The sequence below is a fragment of the Balaenoptera ricei genome, chromosome 5, assembly GCF_028023285.1.
Source record: "Balaenoptera ricei isolate mBalRic1 chromosome 5, mBalRic1.hap2, whole genome shotgun sequence".
NCBI lineage: Eukaryota > Metazoa > Chordata > Mammalia > Artiodactyla > Balaenopteridae > Balaenoptera > Balaenoptera ricei.
In genome coordinates, this window is record NC_082643.1 from 31,818,702 (window position 1) to 31,843,362 (window position 24,661).

The 24,661-nt window shown below is 39.8% G+C and overlaps 1 protein-coding gene across 2 annotated transcripts in view; it reads right to left on the bottom strand.

Annotated features, from left to right (window-relative positions):
* The window catches only part of NR3C2 (nuclear receptor subfamily 3 group C member 2), a 370,452-nt gene that overhangs the window by 345,363 nt on the left and 428 nt on the right, over window positions 1-24,661 (bottom strand). For both annotated transcript variants that reach the window (XM_059922588.1, XM_059922589.1), the window contains exon 2: window positions 17,588-19,370. In XM_059922588.1, coding sequence (XP_059778571.1) covers window positions 17,588-19,368 — 1,781 coding nt within the window. In that variant the 5' untranslated portion in view covers window positions 19,369-19,370. The remainder of the gene's footprint in view (window positions 1-17,587; window positions 19,371-24,661) is intronic.

Consider the following 24,661-nt stretch of genomic DNA (forward strand, 5'->3'; position numbering starts at 1 on the left):
GCAACATATGCTGACTTATTACAGCCGAATTACTCAATCTGAGGAAAAGTGATAATCTAAGACACTTCTATTCTGGTTACAGCTACATCAAAAAAATCTCAAACATGAAAATTATTCTTACCTTTAAAACCTCGCAGAGTAAAAGCTGTCATGGGCCTTCTCCGAACAATAATTCTAGCCCAATGTTTAACAGTGATATAAAGTCAGCAGATTTTCATAGCTGATCTAAATCCCTAACAGGATTTCTTCTTGTTTTATTCTATTGTCCAAAGAAGACAGCAACTATATATTTGGTATCATCAACTGAACGGTTCTCCAATTTGAATAGCATTATTCTAGTTAGTGATTTCAACTGTGTGGAGGAAGAGGGGGGATTATGGCATTTTTACTGATTTCTCAGGCTCTCCTTTATATCAGAGTACCATACAGTAGGGCGTGATCAGTTGTGAGCTGTGTGCCAAGTAATTTGTTAATAATAATGAAATTGATGTTTGTGAATTATTTACTTTTCAAATAGAAACACACAACAGGTCCATGATTCTTCCTACAATAAGGCCACTCACTCGTTTGCATCCTAATATTTTCACAGATGGGAAAAGAGATGGAAGTTAAAACCATCACAGTATATCACCATGCAGCCTGTCTGATCTATGCTACAGCCCATAATAAGCAACTCTAAGAGAATAATATTTTTATGCCGAGTATTGGTTTTTATGAATACCACAAAAACAAAAAGCTCACGGTGCTATTTGCTTTGCTGCCCACACACACATACCCACACAATGCTTTTTAAATCAAATCTGCCATGGAGTATGTGATATATGTGAATATTAATCTTCGTTTGTATTGCTCTAAGAAAGCGTTGAGAATCACTAGTCTAAACTATCTTCATAATAATCTCTATTTTTGGAATTCAGAGAAGAATAGAGTTCTCAATTAAGGATCTCATGAGGGCACAGAGAATTGGAAGGATTTCCTCGCTCTAAAATAATGTTAGTTTTGTGGTTGAATTTATTAAATCTACATTGCTAATTCTTTTCACAATGGAATCTTTTAGGTCATACTTTCACATGAGCAATTATTTACGCTTGTAGTTTCTATTGTTCCTATTCCTCGATTTCATTTCTAATTGAAACTATTAATAACAATCAACAATAATGGTAAGAACTAGGATTTCCATTGAGCACTCACTGTATGCCAGCACTTTATTCAGACTGGTTCAGATAAATTTCCCATAGCCACAGGAGGTAAGGACTGTTATTGTCACTCTTTTAAAGATGTGGAAACTCACTTTTAGAGAGGGTAGGTAACTTGCCCAGGGTCATACACCAAGTAAGTGGAGGTATGACCTCAAAGTCGGCCTTCCTATCCACCACCATTCTCCTATATATTCATTTCTTACATTTTCTCCCATTTACCAAGATTACTCTGGCTTCTGATTATATTCTTCCTAAATGATGCTATCTCTACCTGTCAATACCTGCAAGCTTATTGAGCCTCATCTTTTTCAACTTGTCAGAAATCAACTAATCAGATCAACTGATATCTCTGGCCTGTTTATATGGGCCACTCCACATTCCCTATTTCATGGGATTCTTTCGCCTAGATAACCATCTTGCATAAATATTTACTGCGTAAGACGATGTGACCAAATGTATAACCTAGCACTACTGTTGAACACACAATTCAAATTGCATTTTCAACTACACATGTCCTATTGGTAGTTGATCACTGCAGTCCTCTTTCTGTAGTTATGTAATCATATTTTAACAATGACCAAGTGGAGTGGTTCTTAACCTGCAGTCCATGAGTTCATGAAATGATCCATGAATCTTCTGAAGCCATATGCAAAATTATATGCTTAAGTATGCATGTATACTGAACTGGTGAACAGGTGTAAGTTCATTTTATTAGTAATCCTCCCACACTAAGAAAATATCATTTTTACCAAGAACGGCAGAGGCTCTCGATGAATAAGCCAAAGAAAATACAATATAAGGTCCTTCTTAGGTGCTCCCAGATGGGCAATGATAACTAGTTCTGGATGGTCTGGGGCCATATTTATTAATGGGGTCAATTTAATGAACCTTTTAGAGTTGCATTAATCCCAATTTTCCCTCTGTATCAGAAAGTGGGATTGAATCTGCAGTGTACTGTTTTTGGAGCACATCCTGGTTACTGCTAAATTTTCCCATCATCAAATCATCTATAAATATACTTCACAAAAGAGACCATCAGATCTTCTCTCCCTCTAAAAAACACTGCAGTGGCCTTTCCCAATCATCATTTTTCTATCCTCCACAAGTTTTCAACATTACCAGATAGTTCACTTCAATACTAGTAAAACCTCATTAATGATAATGCTTAGAGAATCAAGCATTGTGCTTAACATTTCTATTTCAATAAGAGCTAATTAATAACTGACAATATGATCAGCTTTTGAAACTATTGCTATAGAGTACAGTCTTCTTTGTCCAGAACACTCTGGAGACCCATCCTGCTGTGTTCTTAGTCCACAGTGAGGCCAAGCACTCACCCCCCCATCTGCATACATGTACACACACACCATCACCATCTGTACTCAAGGCTGGACACGAGACCCCAGCCAGGCCAATCAGAATCTATCAAGAAAGAGGCTGTTCCTTCCACCAGGGTCAGTAACTAATGAAAATACAAGCCCAGAGTGATACTGGCCACTGCTCCCCAAAACAAAGTCGAATGAAAAGAGAAAAGCTCCAACAGATGGAGAGACAAAGAAATTCACAACATCACTATTTGAAACCTGGGATCTAGCCAAGCCTGAGGTTTACCCCTTGAACTTCTCCCATTTTGTGAGCCAAGAGATTCCGTTTTGTTTAAGTTAGTATGAGATGGCTTCCTGTGCTGTTTCCAAACCAAGAGTTCTGACCAATCACATAAAATTTGCTCGTGGCCATCATGCAATTTAATTAATGAAATGAATATTTTCGAAGTGTTCCTTCCCCCATGTTCTGGAAACATTACTTGGTACCTCCAGAAAAAGACTCACCACAACCTACTATGCAATGGGATCTTGGCTGGATCTAGACTGGGTGTTCCGAAGGATAAGGAAGTTCCCATTCTTATTGTGACCATACATACACCCAGGACTCTGCCCGGACAGAATCAAGTGCTTCATAAAGGCTTGCTGAGTGGGAATCAGTCCTGAACACAGCCTGTGTGCAACACTGTACAGGTGAGCGCATGGCTCTGGGTGATCCCCACCTCCTCTCTGCTTAGACAGGCTCCCACACTGGGCCTTCAGAGCACCCCGGAATCTTACTGTGTGCCAAATTTCATCAATGGAAGGCACCCACATTTTTGTTAGGATTAGGTGCTATGTTCATTGTGATAAAATATATACAACATTACATTTACTATTTTAGCCATTTTTAAGTGTATTAAGTACATTCATATTGTTGAGCAACCGTCACCACCATCCACGTCCAGAACTTTTGCCAATAAGTGTTTCTTTCTAATACATCTATTCTTTTTCAGATTCTTTTCCTTTATAGGTTACTACAAGATACTGAAGAGTTCCCTGTGCTAGGCAGTAGGTCCTTGTTGGTTATCTATTTTATATACAGTAGTGTGTATCTGTTAATCTCAGACTCTTAATTTATCCCTCTCTACTCCCCCTTTCCCCATTGGTAACCATAAGTTTGTTTTCTATGTCTGTGAGTCTATTTCTGTTTTGTAAATAAGTTCATTTGTATCTTTTTTAGATTCCACATGTAAGTGATAACATATGATATTTGTCTTTCTCTGTCTGACTTACTTCACTTATAGATTATCATACTAAGTCCATCCATGTTGCTGCAAATGGCATTATTTCATTCTTTTCTATGGCTGAGTAATATTCCATTCCATTATATATATATATATATATATATATATATATATATATATATATATATATATATGTATATATGTATATATACATGCGTGTGTATATATACACACACACACACACACATACACACACGCCACATCTTCTTTATCCATTCATCTGTCGATGGACATTTAGGTTGCTTCCATGTCTTGGCTATTGTAAATAGTGCTGCAGTGAACACTGGGGTGCATGTATCTTTTTGCAATAGAGTTTTCTGTAGATATATGCCCAGGAGTGGGACTGCCGGATCACATGGTAATTCTATTTTTAGTTTTCTGAGGAACCTCCATACTGCTCTCCATAGTAGCTGCACCAACTTAAATTCCCACCAACAGTGTAGGAGTGTTCCTTTTTCTCCACACACTCTCCAGGATTTATTATTTGTAGACTTCCAAGTAAGTGCCTTTAATGTGCATTGTTGTTATAGATTCCATGGTGTTCAGTAAACAGAACTGGTATTTCATTTAGTTACTTATAGGTAGCAGTGAATGCCTTTTTAAAAAACCTCCATGTTTTCTGTCTTGCATAGTCTCTCTTGGGCTAAGGACCAGGGAAGGGCACCCCCTTTTAAAGCCAAGCAGCTGAAATATCAACACTGTCTAAGAACAGTATGACAAGCAAACTTCTATCATTCTTCATCGATTAAAAGCCTTAATAACTCGGGGTTAGCGTGCTCTGCACCGGTTACATGTCTGGGTCTGGAGGGGACTGACTGTGTAGGGACTCTGACACAGTCATGGAAATGTAGTCATTTTCCATATTAAATAAAACATTGATTTCTTAACATTTGTTTTATGTCGACTTTCCTTAAAACCCTCATAATACTAAATTTGATAATTTCTGCTAGAGTAGAATTGGCAAGAATCAAAATTCTTAAAAAAGCATATTTCATCAGTGTTATGAAATCGTAGAGGCTAGACCACGTTCAACACTTAGATTTCTATTCTTTACTTCTTCCATCCTCGGGTACCGGCGACAAATTAATCTTCAAAAAAATGCACAGTTCATGCAATTATACCCTCTTATAAAAATCTTTGGCTTGTAAATGAACATTAGCTCAAAAATAGGGGATCCCTGCCGATGGACATTTAAGAACCACCCATGGAGCTAAACGTTTCAGAAGTCATGTAAATATAAGAGCGATCTGCTTTAGATTTTCACCACGGAAAGGTTGCTGTGTTTGTAACTCCTCTTTCCCCTACTCCAGGCCTCTGTCAATGTCTTCAGTTCCCTAAAAAACAGTACTTAGGAGGGGAAAGTGCTGTTTTCACCTGAATCATAGCAACCAAGTCCAAAATACAGGGTATATGTCAACAAAATTATCATATTTCTGCCACATACAGAAACTCAAATGCTTCCAGAGGTCTCAAAGGAATACTTCACATGTACACTTACCTCGACTGGGTCTGAAAATGACAGAGAGATGGAGAAAAAAATACTTTGTATTGTACGACCAGAAATTCTTCAGTCATACCTTCAAGTTTCCAAGAACAAAAGCCTCTCTGAACACAATTTCCATTTCAAAAAATACAGTGAAAATCCGAACTGAAGTAAATAAAAGAATATCTGCTCCCATCACATCCCTACACTCCCAAACTCTGCACTTGGACTCTCATCTCAAACTTATCAGAAAAGTATTTTTTTTTTAAGTAAATACAAACTCTACCATGTGATAGAGGAAAATCAGCACAATTCCACTTTTGGAAAGAGCCCTGTGAATTCAAACACCAGTTACTTGAGCACAAAATAAATGGACTTCCCAACGAGCTGAGATTCTTCTGTTCCTTTATATCTTTGTATGCGAATCAGAATTCCATATGTCACTATTTCTAATTGATTTACATAATCTTTCACCAGTCTGCTTTCCAACTTTGTTAAACCAGGAGTTGGTTCTTCCTGTTTCCATTTCCCTGGGGGCGTTTTTTCCGTAGTCTAATAAAAAGTATTCTATTTTGGTATCGAAATTATGGGGTTTTACCTTCATCCAAATAACAAAACTATTCTGCTCCTTTTCTCTTAAGAGTCATAATTATGCAGAAATTTTCTCCTTGTTACTATAAAACTCTGCATTTTCTTCCTTATGCTCTTTGGCAATCTACTTTTTGTGGGGCTGTTAACACACATGGCTTGGGAGTAGAGTGGGAAAGAAACAGGCTTTGGGTCAGATAATCTGGTCTTCAATGACTTCTTCCCACAAACTGTCTCTAATATTTATCCCTCGTTCACCATTCCAACCACTCAGCCTGAATTACCAATATGATAGCCTCTCTGTTGCTTTTTAAAATTTGTTTCTGTCACTATTTTCTATCTCCCTTACCAGATGGACCTCTCTATCCTTTTAGGTCATTCCTAGGTTTAAAGAAAATTATTTCATGGGGACAGAGTTTCAGTTTGGGAAGGTGAAATATTCAGGAGATGGATGATGGTGAGAGTTGCACAACAACGTGAATGTACTCAGTGCCACTGAACTGTACAGTTAAATATGGTTAAAATAGTATGTTTTCTATTATGTAACCTTTAGCACAATAAAAAAAAATTAAAAAAATGTTTACGAGCACTATATTAAAAGTACGAAGCATTTCTTTTTCGCATTCACAGATTTCTATAGTCTAGTTTTCCCCAACTACCACTAAACCCCTCCAAGCAGGCCTTGTTTGTCCTGTGCCCACACACATGACCTGTGCTTTTACTTCTTCCTATGACACCTCTCTACTCCTCCCCAAAGACCACCAATCTTCAAACTTCAACTGAAATCTCACCTCCTGTATGAGGCTCTCCTTCACTATTCTAGCCCACATAAGACTCTTTTTCTCCTTTTCTCATCTTTGGTAACAGAGCAAACACGTACTTAGGGAACAACCAAAAGAAGGGCTATATAAACTCACGTGAGTCCTCTCCCCCAGCTAGATGGGAATACAGGGGAGACATTTGGTTTGCTTCATATTCATTTGGTATCTTCACCCACATTCAGAACACAGTAGGTACTAAATAATTCGAGAGCTGCCTGGTATTTTTCCCACTGCCAACACAGAGTTTTTAAAAGCTACTTCTCTCTTAGTTCTAGGTCTTCTATCAAAAAGCTTATCTTAAAATACACTGATAGCAGAACTCAAAAAGAAGAAAACCACCCAATAAAAATGGGCAAAAGAGAGGACTGCCCTGGCAGTCCAGTGGTTAAGACCCCATGTTTCCACTGCGGGGGGCACGGGTTCAATCCCTGGTTGGGGAACTGGGATCCTACATGCCATGTGGCAAGACAAAAAAAAAAAAAAAGAAGAAAAGAATAAAGGTGAAACATCTTTTTAAAATGGGCAAAAGAGTTAACAGGCATGAAAAGAAGGCGTATGGATGGCAAGTAGCACCTGAAAAGATGTTCAGTATCATGTAAGCATTAGAAAAATACCAATTCAAACCACAGTAAGTTATCAGTACTGTTATCATGCCTAAAATTAAAAAGACTGACTCTCCCAAGTGTTGGCAAGGATGTAATGGAACCAGAACTCACACACTGCTGGTGGGAATGTAAAATAGTACAATCACTTTGGTGGGAAATAGTTCATACTTTCTTAAAAATTAAACCTACATCTATTGATACTATATGGCCTAGCCATTTTACTTGTAGGTATTTACTGATGAAAAAAGGCAGTAAACATCCCTACAGAGATTCGCATGTGAATACGTACAGTAGCTTATTTGTAACAGCCCAAACTGGAAACAACCTAAATGTCCATCAACAGGTGAATGGATGGACAAACAATCATGTGGCCATAGATGGAATATCGCTCAGCACTAAACAGAAACTAACTCCTGGTGCCTGCAATACCACCGATGAATCTCAAATGCACTACGCTAAATTAAAGGACCAAGAATCAAAAGACTGTATAAAGTATGATTCCATTTATATGACAATCTAGAAAAAACAAAACTACAGGGATGGGGAACACATAAATGGTCACCACGGTTTGACAGTAAGGAGAGGGGCTGAACTGGGAAGGGGCAACACAAGGGCATTTCAGTGGGTGATAGAACTGTTCTGTATCTTGAGTGGGCAGTGGTTACCTGATTCTGCATTTGACAAAACTCACAGAACTGTACACCAAAAAGAGAACATTTCACTGTTTATCAATTAAAATTAAATAAATGACCTCAAAATGAAGACTAAGAATGTCCCCATAGAGCCTGGAATATACCCTTACCAACTCCTCTATGATGCTGAGATTAGAAAAAATAAGAAGAGCATCTGTTGCTTATTTTGTGAAAGTCCTTAAAAAATATGCTGATAGAGGTCACAAGAATTTTTGCTAAACCCAGTAGAACTCTATTATTTAACAATAATTTTATCAGTCTTACCCAATCACCAACACTTATCTCATCACCCCAAGTCCCTCTGCTAACCAAGGCACTCAGTCCATCAAGATTTACTGTCCATCAAGATTTACTGAACATCCACAGCGTACCTGGCACTGTTTTAGGTATGGCGAATGTACTGGTAAAACAGGACAGCTAAGGTCCCTGCTCTCAGGAAGCTGACATTCTAATTAGGGAAGTGAAGTAAACGCAGATAATTTCTGACAGGTGTGTGCTATGAAGACAACAAAAGAGGATGATGTGTTAGAGGGGGGCGTCATCACTTTAAATAGAATGGTCAGGGAAGGCCTCTTTGAGAGGGTGACATTTGAGCTAATCCTGAATGACAAGGGACAGGAAATCAAAATCTGAAGGCAGAGCCTTCTTGCCAGAGGGACCAGCAAGCAGAGGCCCCCAGAAGGAAGGGGGCTTGGCTGTCTGCCCCAGAAAGATCAGTGTGGGAAATGAGCAAGGAGGAAACATACTAAGTAAAGTCGTCAGGGGCCTGGTAACTCAGTGCTTTACAGACCCTGAGTTACTTTATGCTGCTTGCAATGAGATGCGGCCAGAGGGCTTTAGATCAGCCACCCAATCTGATTTACGCTTGTGAAAAGACCCATCTGCCTATTCCAGGACATTCAGCTTTCATCTTCTCTAGCTCAAGTGTCTGTTTCTTCATCTACCTTAGCTCTGTGGCCTTACGTGAATCTCTTTTACAGGCTAAGTCTCAGTTTCCAGGTCTATAAAACGGTGACACGAGCTACCAGCAACTGCCTCCACCTACGGGTTCGAGCTGGCAGTTAACTATCTGACCGTAGGCTAACTACAGTCTCACTTCTGCCCTCGTCTTCCTGGGACACGGCCCCCATCAAGCAACTTCCCTCCCTGTGACGTTTCAACCTCAATCTCAGCACAGGTCCACTGCCCTCTTTAGACCTTACCTGTCCAACGAAATCTTTTCTCCACCCCTGCTGTGTCTTTCTGCCCACGTCTCTCCCTTCGACGCCTCTCCCTTTACCACCAAACAGGCACCGCCCAAGCGTAAGCACTCTCCCCACACCCACAGGTTTCTCTTCTTCATTGCTAACTTATTCCTCAGTCCATCACAGGCTGAGTCCCATTCCCACCGCTCTACAGAATTCCTTCCTGAAAAGACACCAGCTCCAACTATTCGGCCTAATTCCTGGCCTCCTCAGCCCTCCCATCGGGTTTTGAACCCCCCTCTCCCACTGGAAGGAAAGCTCTGTTACTAACTACTTTGAGACTGGAAGAGGCATACAGTCTCTCTCAGCCTCAGTTTCACTATCTGTGCCCGTAGAGGGCTGGATTTATAGACAGCCTTAGGGCCCTTCTAATTTGGAAATTCCAAGGCAACGTTATTCCTCCCTTGGCATCCAGGAGTCCGCACTATCTTGACTGTCAAAACAACTCCTGTGTCCTTTATTAGCACGTGTTGCTCATCTCCTACAGGGGTTCTTTTCCTCCAAACTCCCAGAGAAGGCGCTGTAGACGATACTTGAGTCATGTATACCTTCTCTCCTTGGCTAGCACCCACGCTGCCCCCTCCACTGCCATGTCTGTGAAGAGGCCTCCCATACTCCCACCCCAGCATTTCCACCTCTCTGGAACGTAAAACTCAGGCAACCAAGATAAATCATCACTTCTTCTCGACCTCTCCATTTCTCTTAATTGCTCACCCCCCTCCAGGATGGTCAAGCTGACAACCTGTGAGTTTTCACAGATTTTTCACATCCTTTCCACTCAGATATCAACTCCTCTCCTGCCCTTCCTTAGTGATTTAGTCCTAAAGCCATTAGGCCAGACACAGCACGGCAGAGCTCCACACTGGGGGGTGGGGTGTGGATGCTATGGTGGCCCATGGGGGGGGCAGCAAACCCCCCCATGCAGAGAGTCAGAGTCCCAGCAGAGGGGGAGGGGGGCATCCAGTGGGGGTGTGGCCCTGTGACCCAGGATGAGGAGTTAGACTCCAGTCACAGAGAGGAGGGTGTCTGCAGGCATGGGGGGGCACTCCTTGCAGAAAGGGCTGGCTCCAGGACTGGGACAGGAAAAGTACAAGATGGGCCTAAAGCAAGGAAGCGCTCAGAGAAATGATGGGCACATGGCAAAAGGTCACGGAAACCAGCTGGAATGGGCTCCCAATTGTTTGAGGAACAGGTTGAATCTCAAAAATAAGGGCAGTAACAGGCTATAACTCGCTGCAGAAAAGAAGAAACAATGATTCCATAAAGATATCGATAATTTAATGAATAAGCAAAGTGCGATGAAGACTGGGATGTTTATACAACTTCAAAGTACCACTCCCCCAAATAGCTCCTAATTGCAAAGGGAAAAGAGTAACTTGACCGTGGAGAAGCCTGGCAGACGGCACCTGGATAAAATGCTGCAGATGAACTGTAAAGGCACAAAGGGAAATGGCTTGGCATGTGGTAGGAAGCGGGAGGAAAGATGTTGCATCCCTTCTGTGATACGCCTGACAAGGGGGCGGTACCCGAATCAAATCATGAGGAAACAGAGGACAAACCCAAATCAGGGACTTTCTACTGAAGTGCTGGCCTTTACTGCTCTAAAGTATTGTAACGTCAAGAAATCTAGAAAACAGTAAGGAACTGTCCCAGACTGAAGGAGACTAAAGAGTCATGACAGCTAAAAGCCCAAAACACAATTCTGCACTGGGGTCCTTTCACTATGAAAGACATTATGGGTGCAACTGGCAAAACCAGAATCAAGATGTCAGTAACTTAATGTTATTTTCTGGATTTTGATGGCTGTATTGTGTACATGTGTCCTTGTTTATCATTCTTTGTAATGGCTCCCCCATGTTTTTCTTAAGTCTGTTATTATTTCAAAATAAAAATTTTATATAAAAATCAACGACTACAAAGTAGTAGTCATATTAGTAGTCAAAGTAGTCATATCTGCCCCTTTTTTCCATTACCCCCGACATCCTTGCTCCAGAGATTCCAGTTTCCATCCTCCTGCACTGTTGCAATAACTTCTTAACAAGGCCCTTTACGCTCCAATCCACCCTACAACCACTGCCTAATTAAGGTTTTACCCAAGTGTACTTCAGCTCAGGCTGCTTGCCTGCTCCAACATTTCAGGAACTCCTCATTACCTGCCAAATTAAGTGCAAACTTCTTAGTGTGACTTCCAAGTTCCACTGGCTTCTAGCTCCAACTAAGCTCTTCCAGGCCTTCTTTCCCCCAATTCCCCATATCACAGCCAGCCATACGGCTGGACCACACTCAGTGTTTTCTGCCTGTCAGGGGTTTGCCCACCTAACTCCTTCCACCAGGAAGTGCCCCCCGATCCCCAGCAAACTTTTCAAGACTAAGGATAAATACCAACTGTGATCACCCTACCCCCATCTCCTCATTTTCCAAGACTCGCCCAGATCCTTCCCTGTCGGAACACCCAAAGTCGATTTTGCCCATTACAAACCTTATTTCTTTGTGTTTTAGGTCACAATTTTTGGATATTTGTTTCAACAGCTCCTAATATATAAGGTGAGGATACATGCCAATGAAGTGGTCATCACTGATAACATTAAGTCATGGCCAGAGCTGCGAATTCAGACGGCCAGTTATTAGCTCACACTCTCTCCCCAGGGTATTAACTTTGTAAGTATTCAAATTACTTTTTGTTTGTCCTCTTTTCCTTCCTGGGCTAGAGTGTTCTATGTCTTGCATAAAATATAAGCAATTTCTACCTCTTTTCTACATAGAAATTTTGGCCTTGGCCATACCACTAACAATCATAAATCCAGAGGTTTTCAGAGCATCAATTAAGTAACATGTGCTTATATAAAATTACATTTTAACTTCATCATTACCTTACTATATAAAGAACAAAATAAAACTCTTAAAAATGAAAACAAAGCCTATACTTGACAAGTTTAAAACTAGAAATCCTAAAATTTAACATGACACTATCCATTTAACACACTTATATTTCCTGGATTTTCACTAATAAATTTTGGAATGCAGTCCACAAAAATATACAACTTAATGGCTACATTTAAATGGATCCAAGAAATCAATATTTTTCTCTCAATTTGAATTTGGTAAATGAAAGAAAACGATAAATTATTTAGCAGCAGAGCTGAAATTTTATCAGTAGGTGAGTTGTATGAAACTACAGCAACAGTTGAAAGCCTGGGAAAATAAGTATTACTTTGGAGAAAAAAATAAAGGACATCAGGGGAAGTGAAGTATTACTCCTAAATTACTGGTGATCAATATAACATCTTCTCTTACTCTAAACATTACAAGGATAGAAAAGGTCAGACACACCCAGAATTTCAATATTGCAAAAGGCATCAAATCCATAAATGATAAATCTCCAGGTCCTAGTTTCAGCATGTCACTGGTATGTATGAGAACTGCCTTAAGTTGAATAATCTGAGTTTATTTAACTGAAACCAGGGCTTTTATCTCCACTTTATTTTTAAAGTATGAAATAAACAGTTCTAAATATACTAACACTTCAGACAATAAAAGGTGGACATACTGACATATAAATCAAGGATACTTGTGAGGTGAAAAGCAAAATGTATAGAAGGGCAGTACATAGTGATTTGTTTATTAAAAAGGAATAGGGGTTTTTTTTCAATAAAATGATCACCACTTTTACCAGAAATACCATAAATAATGAAGGTGAATGAATCATCAAAAGAAGCAAGTCTCCTTTTAAATATTTATAAAAATACTATTTAGAACACTAACCTGGAGAAATTCTAGGCACACTAGCAATTTCAAAATCAAAATATTATGAGACAAATAAGAAAAAGAAAGTTCCATGTTTTCATTTCCAAATGACCTAAGTAATTCTGTAATGGATTTATTATGGTAAGCACCAATAATCAGTCAATCTCTCCCCTCCAAAACCCATTATTCTTTCATGCTTTGCATTACATGAAGTTACTTATATCTCAGCGGTTTATTTACAAAGCTTACTAAGAGACATGGCAAACTTTGTAACAAACTCCTTGAATTCTGAAGCTTTTGGCTTATTATGGAAGATGGGTTTCGAAAAACTCCAGGGACCATTGAAAAATTTTGAAAACAACTGTAGGTTATCACTAAATTGTTTCCTCCTATCATGGAAAAAAAGTTCAGCATATATTAAGATAAATTCCTGATTACTTGTCTTGAAAACTACCAGAATGTGCCCTTTGAAACAGTGAACTTTATATTCGGAAAGTCTAAGTCAATGGTAGCACTGTGTTACAATGCTATCAAAGTGACTATGACCATCGCCATAAACACCCAATGTTATGTCAACAGAAAAACCCTGTTTCCAGAAGGAATAGTGTAAATTCAAAAGAACAAGAAACTCATAGTGTTAAGTGTCAAGTTTTAAGAAAGGAAAGATTTGATTAAAAGAAAAAAAACCTGCCACTTCACCAAGCACAATGACAGGTCACCCCTACTCACCCTTACTTTTAAACGGTAAATGGTCATGACATTTTTCTATCCTGACTACCCTGGCAACTACAGAGCTGGACTTGTGAGTAAGATAAACTTGAAACCAGACTAGCAAATATGTTAAGGGATACTTCTATTTTTATTCTTAACATACACGACTCCAAGGAAACTACACAGCCGGTCAGTCGCACTGTTGGCAGACCTCGGAGAGCATCTAGGTCAACTCGTTTTCTTTCAAATGAAGAAACTGGGGCCGAGAGAAGTTGCCACTCACTCAAGGCCACAGCTCTGTGTCCAAGCGGACAGGGGAACTCCCATCTGCATGACCCAACTAGGTCCAGTGTCCACCACAGAGTTTTACATCCAGCTTTTGTCATCATGTACTTTCCAGTGTGGCCCTCAGATAACCCACTCGCTGGAAACTGTAACAGGCGTGCCTCTGGTCACCGCTCTTGTAGAACGCCCACAGGCTGAAACAGACACACACTCCATGGCCATCACCCACTTCTATCAGCTTGACAATTTCACCTGGATAAGAATCATTTTCCTTATCTGTCTGGGGCACCCCTTCCTCAGCATAACATTCAGTAAAGCTAACACAAATAAAGTAATATCCTCTTTCTGCATTAACCTCCGAAGGGTGTCTAGGATAGAACAGACCAGCAGTTCTCAACTTCTGGGTCTCAGGATGCCTTTCCACTCTTAAAATGTATTAAGGACAAGAGCTTTTGTTTATATGCATTTCTATCTACTGATATCTACCCTATTAGAAATTAAAACGAGTATTTCTTTTAAATCATTTAAAAGAAGTCATTATACATTAACATAAAAGTGCATATGTGAAAAAAATAACTATTTCCCAGAACGAAAAACTTTAGTGAAAAGAGCAGCACTGTTTTACATTTTTGCAAGTCTACTGTCTCGCTTAATAGAAGACAGCTGGATTCTCGTATCTACTTCTGTGGTCAATGTGTGGTGATGTGCTCTGGTTCAAGTATATGAAGAAAACCTGGCTGCACACTGATACGTTGTTGGAAAAAAGAAGAGCATTTTAATGGTCATTTCAGATCATTGCATATACGATTCTTTAACACAACACTGAAAATGGACAGTCAGTGGTTTCTTAAAGCTTAGTTGCCACATGGAATCTGAAACCCTGTCAGTGAACTTTTCACACACTATTACATTAAAACTGTTGGTCTATCTTCCATTTTGAATGGCTTTTACCAATGCACGATTTTTGAGTTTGCGGACCTCCCTGAAAAGGTCTCAGGAACCCCAAACCATACTTTGGCATCTACTAGAAAACAGTTTAGAGTTGAACCTAAAGATAAAGGATATTATGAAACTTAGAAGCAGTTACGCACTGCCTGGATCCTTTACAATCTTTAATTCATTAACCCAACATTCCCTGGAATGGGGTATCATCATTCTAAATTATGAGATAGGCAGAAAGGTTGGATTTGGTCCAAAAGACACAAAAGAAGAGGCCAATAATGAAGCTTGGATGAGATTAAATTAAATGTCATAACATGTAGACTGATATCCAGAAAAAAATCTAAGTTTACTCTGAGAATGATCAAAACAAATACATTTGGATAATATTCACCAGGAAAAGCTGTGAAGAATTAGTAATCTAAAAGAGACTTTGAATAACATTAAAGCTTTGACATTACAGTTTTTGGAAAACTTATATTAACTAGCACAATACCGGTATATATGTAAACAAAATGAATCCCCTCTGACTATATTAACAAGCTCATTAAGAATTCTGGAATGCTCAAGAAGAGACACCAGACAACACCCCAGGTTCCCACAAAGGCAGAGTAGGCTCAAGGTCACTGATTTATATGAATATGTAAGGCTATGCGTCCCCAGACCACCAGGAGGGGCTTCATGAGTTGAGTGTGAAAAAGACAATTAAAACAGTAGAAATAGGATACATAACAAACAGAAGAGAATTACTGATTTTAGCTAGTATCACTCTAGTATTTCTACCAGAAATATCATTACCCAAAGCAATGGCCTTCAAAAGTAAAAGAACATAAATAGAAATGTAGTAGCAAATGTAGGGTGCCTAACCATAAAAAAAATAATTTAATCATAAGAATTTATCAACAAATATTTCCTTACACTATGCATATTTCTTTAAAAGATTTTGTGGAATTTCACATAATGCAGAAAAGAGAACACTAAAAGAAATGGAAACTAAAGGTTATGAAAACAATTGAATTAAATGCTAAGAGCAATCAATGAGCTGTATATAATACTCTACGATGCATACTCTGTACCGGATGATAGTCAAAGTGCTTCTCATAAATTAACTCAATTGTCTTGACTACCCTTGAGATGGGTACTACTGAATTCCCTTTTTACAGACGAGAAGACTAAAGTCCAGAAAGGTGAAGGGATGTGCACAGGGTCACAAAGCAGTTAAGGGGCAGGGTTGGGGATTTCAACCAGGGCAGCCATGCTCTTAACTACCAGGCTGTCCCCCTCTGAATAACCCACTACAAACATCACTTACAAAAATATCTACATCGTGTGCAAAATGTCCTTCTCTGAAAGTAAAACAAAGCACTAGCAGTGGAACACCTGCTGAGCTTGGTTCTGACGAAAACCGTGCCGCCTCAGCATTTGTGTAAAGAGTTTAGAATTTAGGAGAGAGAGGCAGCATTAGGATAGGATTGACTAGTCATGCTACTGAGAACTGTAACAATGTGTAAGCTTCCTTTATGGAATGTGTGCTTCTGTAAAAGCAAGAGGAGCGAGGTATGAGTCAATGACAATGAAAATAATGCACAAATGAAAGTTTTTCCTTTTGCTTTGGTAAAAAACTGAAGGAGAAAGAGTAAGGAATACACGTCAACCTTACATCTTGTTAATGGGAATAGCCATTTTTCCCACCAAATAAGTTTTTAAGGAAAACAGCCACAACTTCCTAGATGCCCGTGTGAACTATATCTAGGAAATCTATTCTTTATATGTTCAACACAGGGATCGTTGACCACAACCGTGTAATAAAAGTACTGAATCAAAGTCCAATGCAAGTATTCATTGCATAACTTAGAACCACCCTTCAGAGTCATATCTAAAACCTCTTCCTTGTTTTTTCTAAATATATACAATATGCTATCTGCATGAAGGAAAGCCAAGAGATATTTTACAGTAAGTAAAGTATGTCTTCTTGCAGATCTTAAAAGTTATAAATATACCAGTTCAAAACTGCAGTGACATACTTCACTTCCAATGAGTAAGATAGCAAGACGGGCCACTTAGTAATTTTAGATGTGCTGAGTCTTTAAAAAGCCCTCCAGAGTTAAGGAAATGATTTATTTGTACTGAAAACCACAACTTGCATACGATTAACCAATCTAGAAAAAGATGAAGAGGGTGCGGAGCTTGTGGGTAACAGATTTGGGGTTTCATTTCATTTTTCACAACCAATGAAGTGGTTAATAAAGAAAACTAAAGGGGAAAAAAAAAGACTATGACCACAAAAAGACCAAGTTAAAGCAATTTTAGTGAACCCGTACACAGCTAAAGAAAAAAAAATCTAGCACTAGTCTGCTAAAGTAAATATAGTAACAGGCAATAGGAAACAAACTTTTCCTAAACACCTACAACAGGCAATGCAGAGGGGGAAAAACACCTAAATACACTCCTTCAAAATCAACACAAATATTTTCTAAGAGAGTCACAGAATTTTTGGTTTCTCTATTTCAAAAAAGTAGTAACATACCAACAAGCGAAGGGGGAAGCGCTAAAGGACCACGCTGAAAACAAAAATCAAACGTGTTTAAATTTCTTAACCGTAAAGATAGTGCTAACCTTCAGCATTTTATAAAGCCATTTTCAAAACAGGAGAAAAAGGCCCACTTACCTTGATACATTTTCTGGAATGTACTCTAGGACCGGATATCCATCACTTCTTCTAGATGACAGGTCACCGTGTGATTTCCATGACTCCACTAAAGTATTGACGGGAGGAAAGGAGCTCAAGTGTTGGAAAGATTGGTCTCTAGCTGATCGTGATAAAGATATTGTACCTTGAGCACCAATCCTGTAGTGAAAGGACTGTCCACCTGAATTCACACCAACAATGGCAGATGAGGGGATGCTGGCCTCCGGGTAATAGCTCCCATCATCCGGTTCTTGTTTTATCCCCATTGGGAAGCCACTGCCTTCACAGTTACCATCGAAGCCGGGCACAGGTGGTCCTAAAATTCCTGACAGAGAATAATAGTCCTTATCATCCATAAAGGAAAAATATGAGCCATCCATGAAGGGAAAGGGGTTGACGGCTGGATTCCCTTTAAAAGAGGTGCCCGAACACGAATGCTTGGTTGATTCTTGTTTTATTGGTACTGAGAATGGGGAATCAGAATTTATTTTGCTATTTCCTCCTAGACACGAGCTGCTAAAAGCTCCATCTGGCTCCGGCTTTATGTACTGGATGATGTTAAGCTGGCCAGCCACACCATTGGAGACTGCACTCTCTGCCTCCTCAGTCTTAGGAAAGGGAAGCTCTTGAGCACCTTTCTCGTGTGTGTCTGGACTAGGAACCGCATCCCGGGCTGCGCTGGATCCAGCCGGGGTGCCCGAAGCAGTGTAGCTGAAGGCGTTGCTTCCGGGGCTACAGATAGATCCCACGGTACTAGCAGTTGGGCTGGACAGTGTGGATCTGTTATTTGTGTTGGAAGGGCTGGAAACAGAGCACCTTGAGTTGTTGATATTTGCCGGGCTGGATACACAGGATCGCAGAATGACGTTATTAGGACTGGAGACTGGAGATTTTACACTGCAGTGACTCGGGGGGCTGGAAATCGGGGATTTCATGCTACTCAACGGACTGGAGAGAGGAGAGCCCACGTTGCTGGCGTGGGCTGGGCTGTGTGACCTGGAACCCCGATTCTCCACATTAGGGGAGCACGGCAGAGGAGTGCCCTGGGCGATGGGGCTGTGCACTGTGAAACTGCCAAAGCTAGCCGAGGTGGAGGACACACAGCTGATGCCGGCAGGGCTGCAACCCGAAGATGACATGTTCAGAGGGCTGCAGACAGAGGGGCTCTTCTCGTGACACAGGATGGGGCTCTTCACCATGGCACGCATGACCCCGCCGTTCTCGGAGCTCCCCGAGTCAGACAGGAAGGACCTCCCAGAGTCAGACATGAAGGGCCTCAAGGGCCTGCTCACACTCCCCAGCGTGGAGGGACGGTGGCCGTTTTCTTTATAAAATTTCACCATCTGTTCGACGTGTGGATAGATCTTCGCTGGACTCGCGCTTCCTTGAGGGTTCTGCTGATCATAGGTGTAGTCGGCCTCTCTGACGGAATCCATGTATAAGCCCATGGACTCGGCCACGGTTGCCGAAAGTTCCTTAGATTCCAGCTCGGTTTTAATATCAGATGGTAAAATCCCAGACCGATTATTGTCTTGCTGAAGGCAAGGGAGTAGTTCCTGTTTTTCTTTGCTGCTTCCTTGAGTACTGTTGTTTGGAATAGCACCGGAAACACAGCTTATGTTGACGACCTCCATGTAGTTATTCTCATCGGTCCGCTCTGTAGGTCCCGAGGAAGAACGCTCCGCAGCCTGAGAAGCTTGACCCCACCGTCTTTCCATATCTAGACCTTCAGGGAGACTGTGGTAGCCTTTGGTTTCCATAGCTAACAAATAAATTTGTATTAAAAAATCGAATTAGAGTTCTTGATAGCAAGATTACTCTAAAAGACATTCTGAAATTGCATGGAATGATCTATAAATACGTATTCTACTTATTATAAGCAATACTTCTAGTTATGTTAAAATTATTACCTTCTTAGGTGCTGATACAACAGTCTTGACTATAATTTGTCTGGAAGTCAGAATATAAGAAGCAAGAAAACTATTTTGCATGTAAATAAAAGTAACGTCTTTGCTATAATACAGCCTTTAGAGTTTGCAAAGAATATTTGCCAATAAATCATCTTTGCTGTAATACAGCCTTTAGAGTTTGCAAAGAGTATTTACAAATGTTAACTTATTCAATATGCAAAGTAATCCTGGGGAATCATGAGGCAGGCAAGGAGGAAACTGAGGGCTTAGTGAAGAGGGCAACTCGCCCAAGGTCAAAGGCATAATAAGTGACAAAGTCAGGTTTAAAACTAAATCTTCTAACTCCAAAGCCTTTGGAGTCTTTCCAGCATATGGAAGCTGCTTTCCGTATCTAATACGTGGCTTTATTAAAGACAACGAGGAAATGCAATTAATGTTACCATTTCCCAATATAAAGTCATCAAGTGAATGATCACAGGCAAAATAACTTAAGAATTATTTTTAAAACAATAAGATTTTCTTAAAATGGATTAGTGATGAAGATAATTTAATATCAATTCTATAAAGTGAAGAGTCACATATCCTGATTAATTAAGCTGGTCCATAACAGAGAGGCTGTATGACAACTTGAGAATATCAGGACTCTAGTCTGTATTTCAATCCTGGCAAGGACTCTGACATGCAGCCTGACCTAGCGGTACTTCTGCTAAAACGACTCCCAACAGACAGCCAGTTTCAGTCTCAACAGTTAATGGAGGAAGTTCGAGATGGGCCCTGACAATTTATGTGTTCATTCATTCAACAAATATTTACCCAGTATGTGCTACATCCTGGGCCTACAAGTAGTCACTGAATCTATAGTGATAAACAAAACAGGCCCAGTCCCCATCCTCAGGGAGCCCACAGGATTGTTTTACATATACCATCTTACCCACTGGCTCTCTCTATAAATTTATTTCATAGATAGAATAATGATAATAGGCTATATTTATATAATTCTTATGCATTATATCATTCAATGCCACATTACAAGCCTTTCACATATATTAACTTATTTACCCTTATAAACAACCCTACAAGACTGGCAAAAGTATTATCCCAAATGATACAACTGGGGAAACTGAGGCAGGGGCCACACAGCAGAGCTGGAATTTGATCCAGGTGTCTACACCAAGCTATCTCAACCTTGGCCCTATTTGGGACCTGATAATTCTTTGTTGAGATCTGTCCTACGCATCATAAGATGTCCAGCAGTCTCCCTGACCCCTACCCACTAGATGCCAGTAGTATTCCTCCTCCCCCATTGTGACAGCCCAGACTGCCTCCAGACCTGACAAATGTCTCTGGGGCTGGTGGGTGCAAAATCACCGCTGGTTTGAGAACGACCACTCTAAAGAAACATATCTCAAAGAAAATTAACTCACTCTCAATAAAACTTCATTTGTGCATTTTCATGCATAAAACTCTTAAAATCTTTTAAGTATGCATTTTTCAAATCCTTTCAGGTGTGTAAACATTCTCTGACCCAAATAAAGGTCCTGATCTAAAAGATGCAGTTTCTGCAGTTCTGAATACAAATATTACTTTAGGCCTCTCAGTCCTCTCCCCACCAACTTTTGCCACTCACAATCTCCATCTGCCCTATGTTCCCCTCATTAAAAAGAGACTAGGACGCCTTTTTGCTCCAGAAATTGTATTAATTATCGTGGAAAAATAATCTAATGACTCTACTAAATAAACTGGCATCAGATATTGCAGGGCTCGCTGACAAAATTTAATGCCCAAATTGTCCAAGTATCATAATTACCTCTTACTTTTCTGTACTCTACACTAGACTTTAAGTTCCCAGAAGGCAGAAACTTTATCAATTTTACCACTGCATCCCAAGACGACAGCATAATGCAAATTTAAAAAGTAAAACTATTATAACATAATCAATCCTCAGTAACTTGTGAACATTAAAATCTCCCAACTATGCAGTGTGCTTTTACTTAAAGAACATTTTTCTATAAATTCCTAATCACAAATCAAATCACAGAACAGTGGAAAATAAGTCAAATTACGAAGTTTGAGGAGGTAATCTGGTAATTCCAGCTGAAAAAATTAGTGTGGATGAAAGCTAAGTGAAAGTTGAAAAAAGAAAAAAAAGAAAAATATATATATAAAGTGAAATGGGACCAAAACAGCTAATACTGGCCTTTTCTACCTTACTGAAAAACCATTTAATAGTAGCCATGGGTTGAAAATACCAGTAAATATTATGTGCTGCTTCTACTTCTACCTGAGAATATTCTGTCTTCCCCATAGCAAACTTGAACAGATGTATATCTAAGGTATAGATGTTTCAGGTCCAAGTTCATTAAACACCACAAGAAACATGTCTACTCCTGTTCAAAATTGAACACCTTCTGTGTTATCATTCCCCCACCCCCAACCCTGTCCCTAAACCCACATTCTCGGTCTTGGTGAACTGTGCCACCCTCTACCCACGTGCCCAGAAGTCACCCTTGCCTTGGCACCCTTACCAAAGGTCTCCACAGGTTCACCCCTCCTCACTCCCACACCTACAGTACCGCTCCTTGCCCCCCAGGCAAGAGAACCATCTGCCTTGGGTCTGAAGGGCCATCCTCATCCAGACCCCTCTCCAAAAATTCATCCTCCAAATTGTCTTTTGGAAAGCATGATCACTCACTGCCTTTTCTGAAGTTTCACAGTGGAAATTTGCATGCTAAGACTCCAGGGAAGTTCCACGGTACAGAAATCTGTTTCCTTTTTAATCCAGAGTCCTCTAAATAATTTGGTCACTGCACTTTTTTTTTCACAGAACACCTACTAGCAGGCTGAGGGACACTTTTCATCACTCTGCCTCGAAGCAGGAGCCACGGATACGTAAGGCTATGTGAAGATTTGAAGAGAATCTCTACAGGAGCTGACGGGCAAGAACCATCTTAAAGCACTCTACAAGGAAGCACCTTGTCAGCTAACATCATGCAGGTGATCATAACTTTCCAAGTCCTGTTTGGCTAGCCTTGAACTCTCTTGACAATAACATAAACCAGCCTGCATTTCACCACATTACTGACAGGGCTATCATTAGACAATTTGCAAAAGGTTTTGCTGAAATCTATCACATTAGCTTTGTTTAAGGTATTCTCATCTACCAACCGAATGCACCTCTCAACAAAGAAAATAGAGCAAAGGCTGGCAACAAACACAAAAGAATGGAGGACATCAGCATGCTTCCACTGCAAATATTTTTAAAGACTGGGTTTTTAAAAGAATATGATTATTGAAATATTTTATGCTGAATTCTCCCGATTATCTTAACTGGTCTTCTCTGTAAAACAAATGGATCAGTTAGGTAATTATTTCCTACAGTGTCCAGGAAATCCAGGTTGTCTTTTTAAAACCGGCATAAGGACCATGGCTTGAGCAGAATTTCCTGAACTTACTAGTGAATACTCAAAATATTAGTTGATGAATATGATCCTCATAGAACTTAATATCCAGATGGTAAAGGGAATGTTTTGTTACTAAAGTATAAGATGAAACAGATACCGTTATACAAATCTAGCTTATATAAAATCAGATTTGTCTCCCTTACAAATGGAAACTATAACAGAGACTCCCTTGGGACAAAGACAAAAACCATGAAGACCCCTTAATTTTCATGCAAACGGCCTCCCTCCCCCCCCGCAAAAATAAAGGAACTTTCACATAAGGAAAGTAAGGAGAAGCACTGATAGTTCTACCTTGTCATATATATGCTCTTAAATACTATTTTGCAAAGGAAAAACCTGACTTTAAAATTTTATATTTTACAGACCGTGTTAAATTGCTGTTTTCCACAAGGAAGTAGTTTTTTTCAGGAATATTAAAAAGGAATCTTGCGAATTTATATTTTATCTGAAAACACTTTCACTTTTACTACCCCCCCAAACATAGTTCCCTTCAAATGCATCATTTTCTATAGTTATTTGACTATAATGACATCTTAAAGACAGAACCTTAAGAATTTCATAATATGCACCAGTTGCACAGTTGTAAAAGTTCAGTTTGTAACTATTTTGCTGTCTTCTCCCCCTACATAACTATTACTATGTTCCTCTTTTTTACAGATGAGGTAAATGATAGAAATCTGCCCAAGGTCACCTAAGGGAGCTGGAGAACCAGTTAGAACTGAACACATCTGATTTCTATTCACTCACCTAATTCACTGAGCCACCTGATCTTTCTAAAAGCCCCGAAGTAAACTATTTCTCCCTTAAAGGAAAAAACTCCCCTTCAGATTATTTTTAAAAACTTCTCTCCTGAAGCATTTCCATGAAAGCGTGCTATGAAGTCAAATATAAAATTAATACTTCCCAGAACTTCACAGATGGAGAACGCTGTTATCATTACTATGTAAATATGATCAATAACAGCACTTAGAGAAATGGCAATTCAAATGTTAAAGAGCAATTACTGCATTTGAAATTAAGTGGTTTCAAAAACTTGTCTGCTATCAAGTTTTCCTACTTGAAAACTTGTTATAATAAATAGTTAAAACTGTTGGTGCCATAAACCATTAAGATTTAAACCTGGTCTTTTAAAATTCATTAGGAAAAGCTGTGCACCTAAATTCAGTAGCAGGGTACTGATGCCACCAAAAGAAGCCTCATCCCTTCTTGGATGCCTTTAGAATTCCAACTGATGCCACAGAAAGCATAATCTCTTTCAGGAGTTTCGTGAATACTAAGGAACGGGAAATGCACGAATTTCCAGAGCCCCTTTCATACAGGATCTATCAGGATCTGTTATCTCCTTCAACTGCCCTTTTACCGCTACACCTCCGGCTGAGATTTGGGTGCTTCCGCAATTGATAGAGGAAAGAAATATTATTCAAACGTCCTTTAAAAACTGTACAAGGAAAACGATCCGAAATTCATCTTTGGGTAAAGGGAAGGGTGGTAGACCTCCCACTGCCAAAGCCGGTTGAAAGCTGCTCGTTAGAGGGCATTTATCCAAAGTGGCCAAACTTTCCCAAAATAGTCCTCTGGCGGTCAAAGGGGAGAAAAAGTGGAAAACCAAAACAAAACAACAAGCACACAGCACCCTACTGACTGCCTCCGGATTACGCAGCCACTTCTCCCTGCAAAGTGCA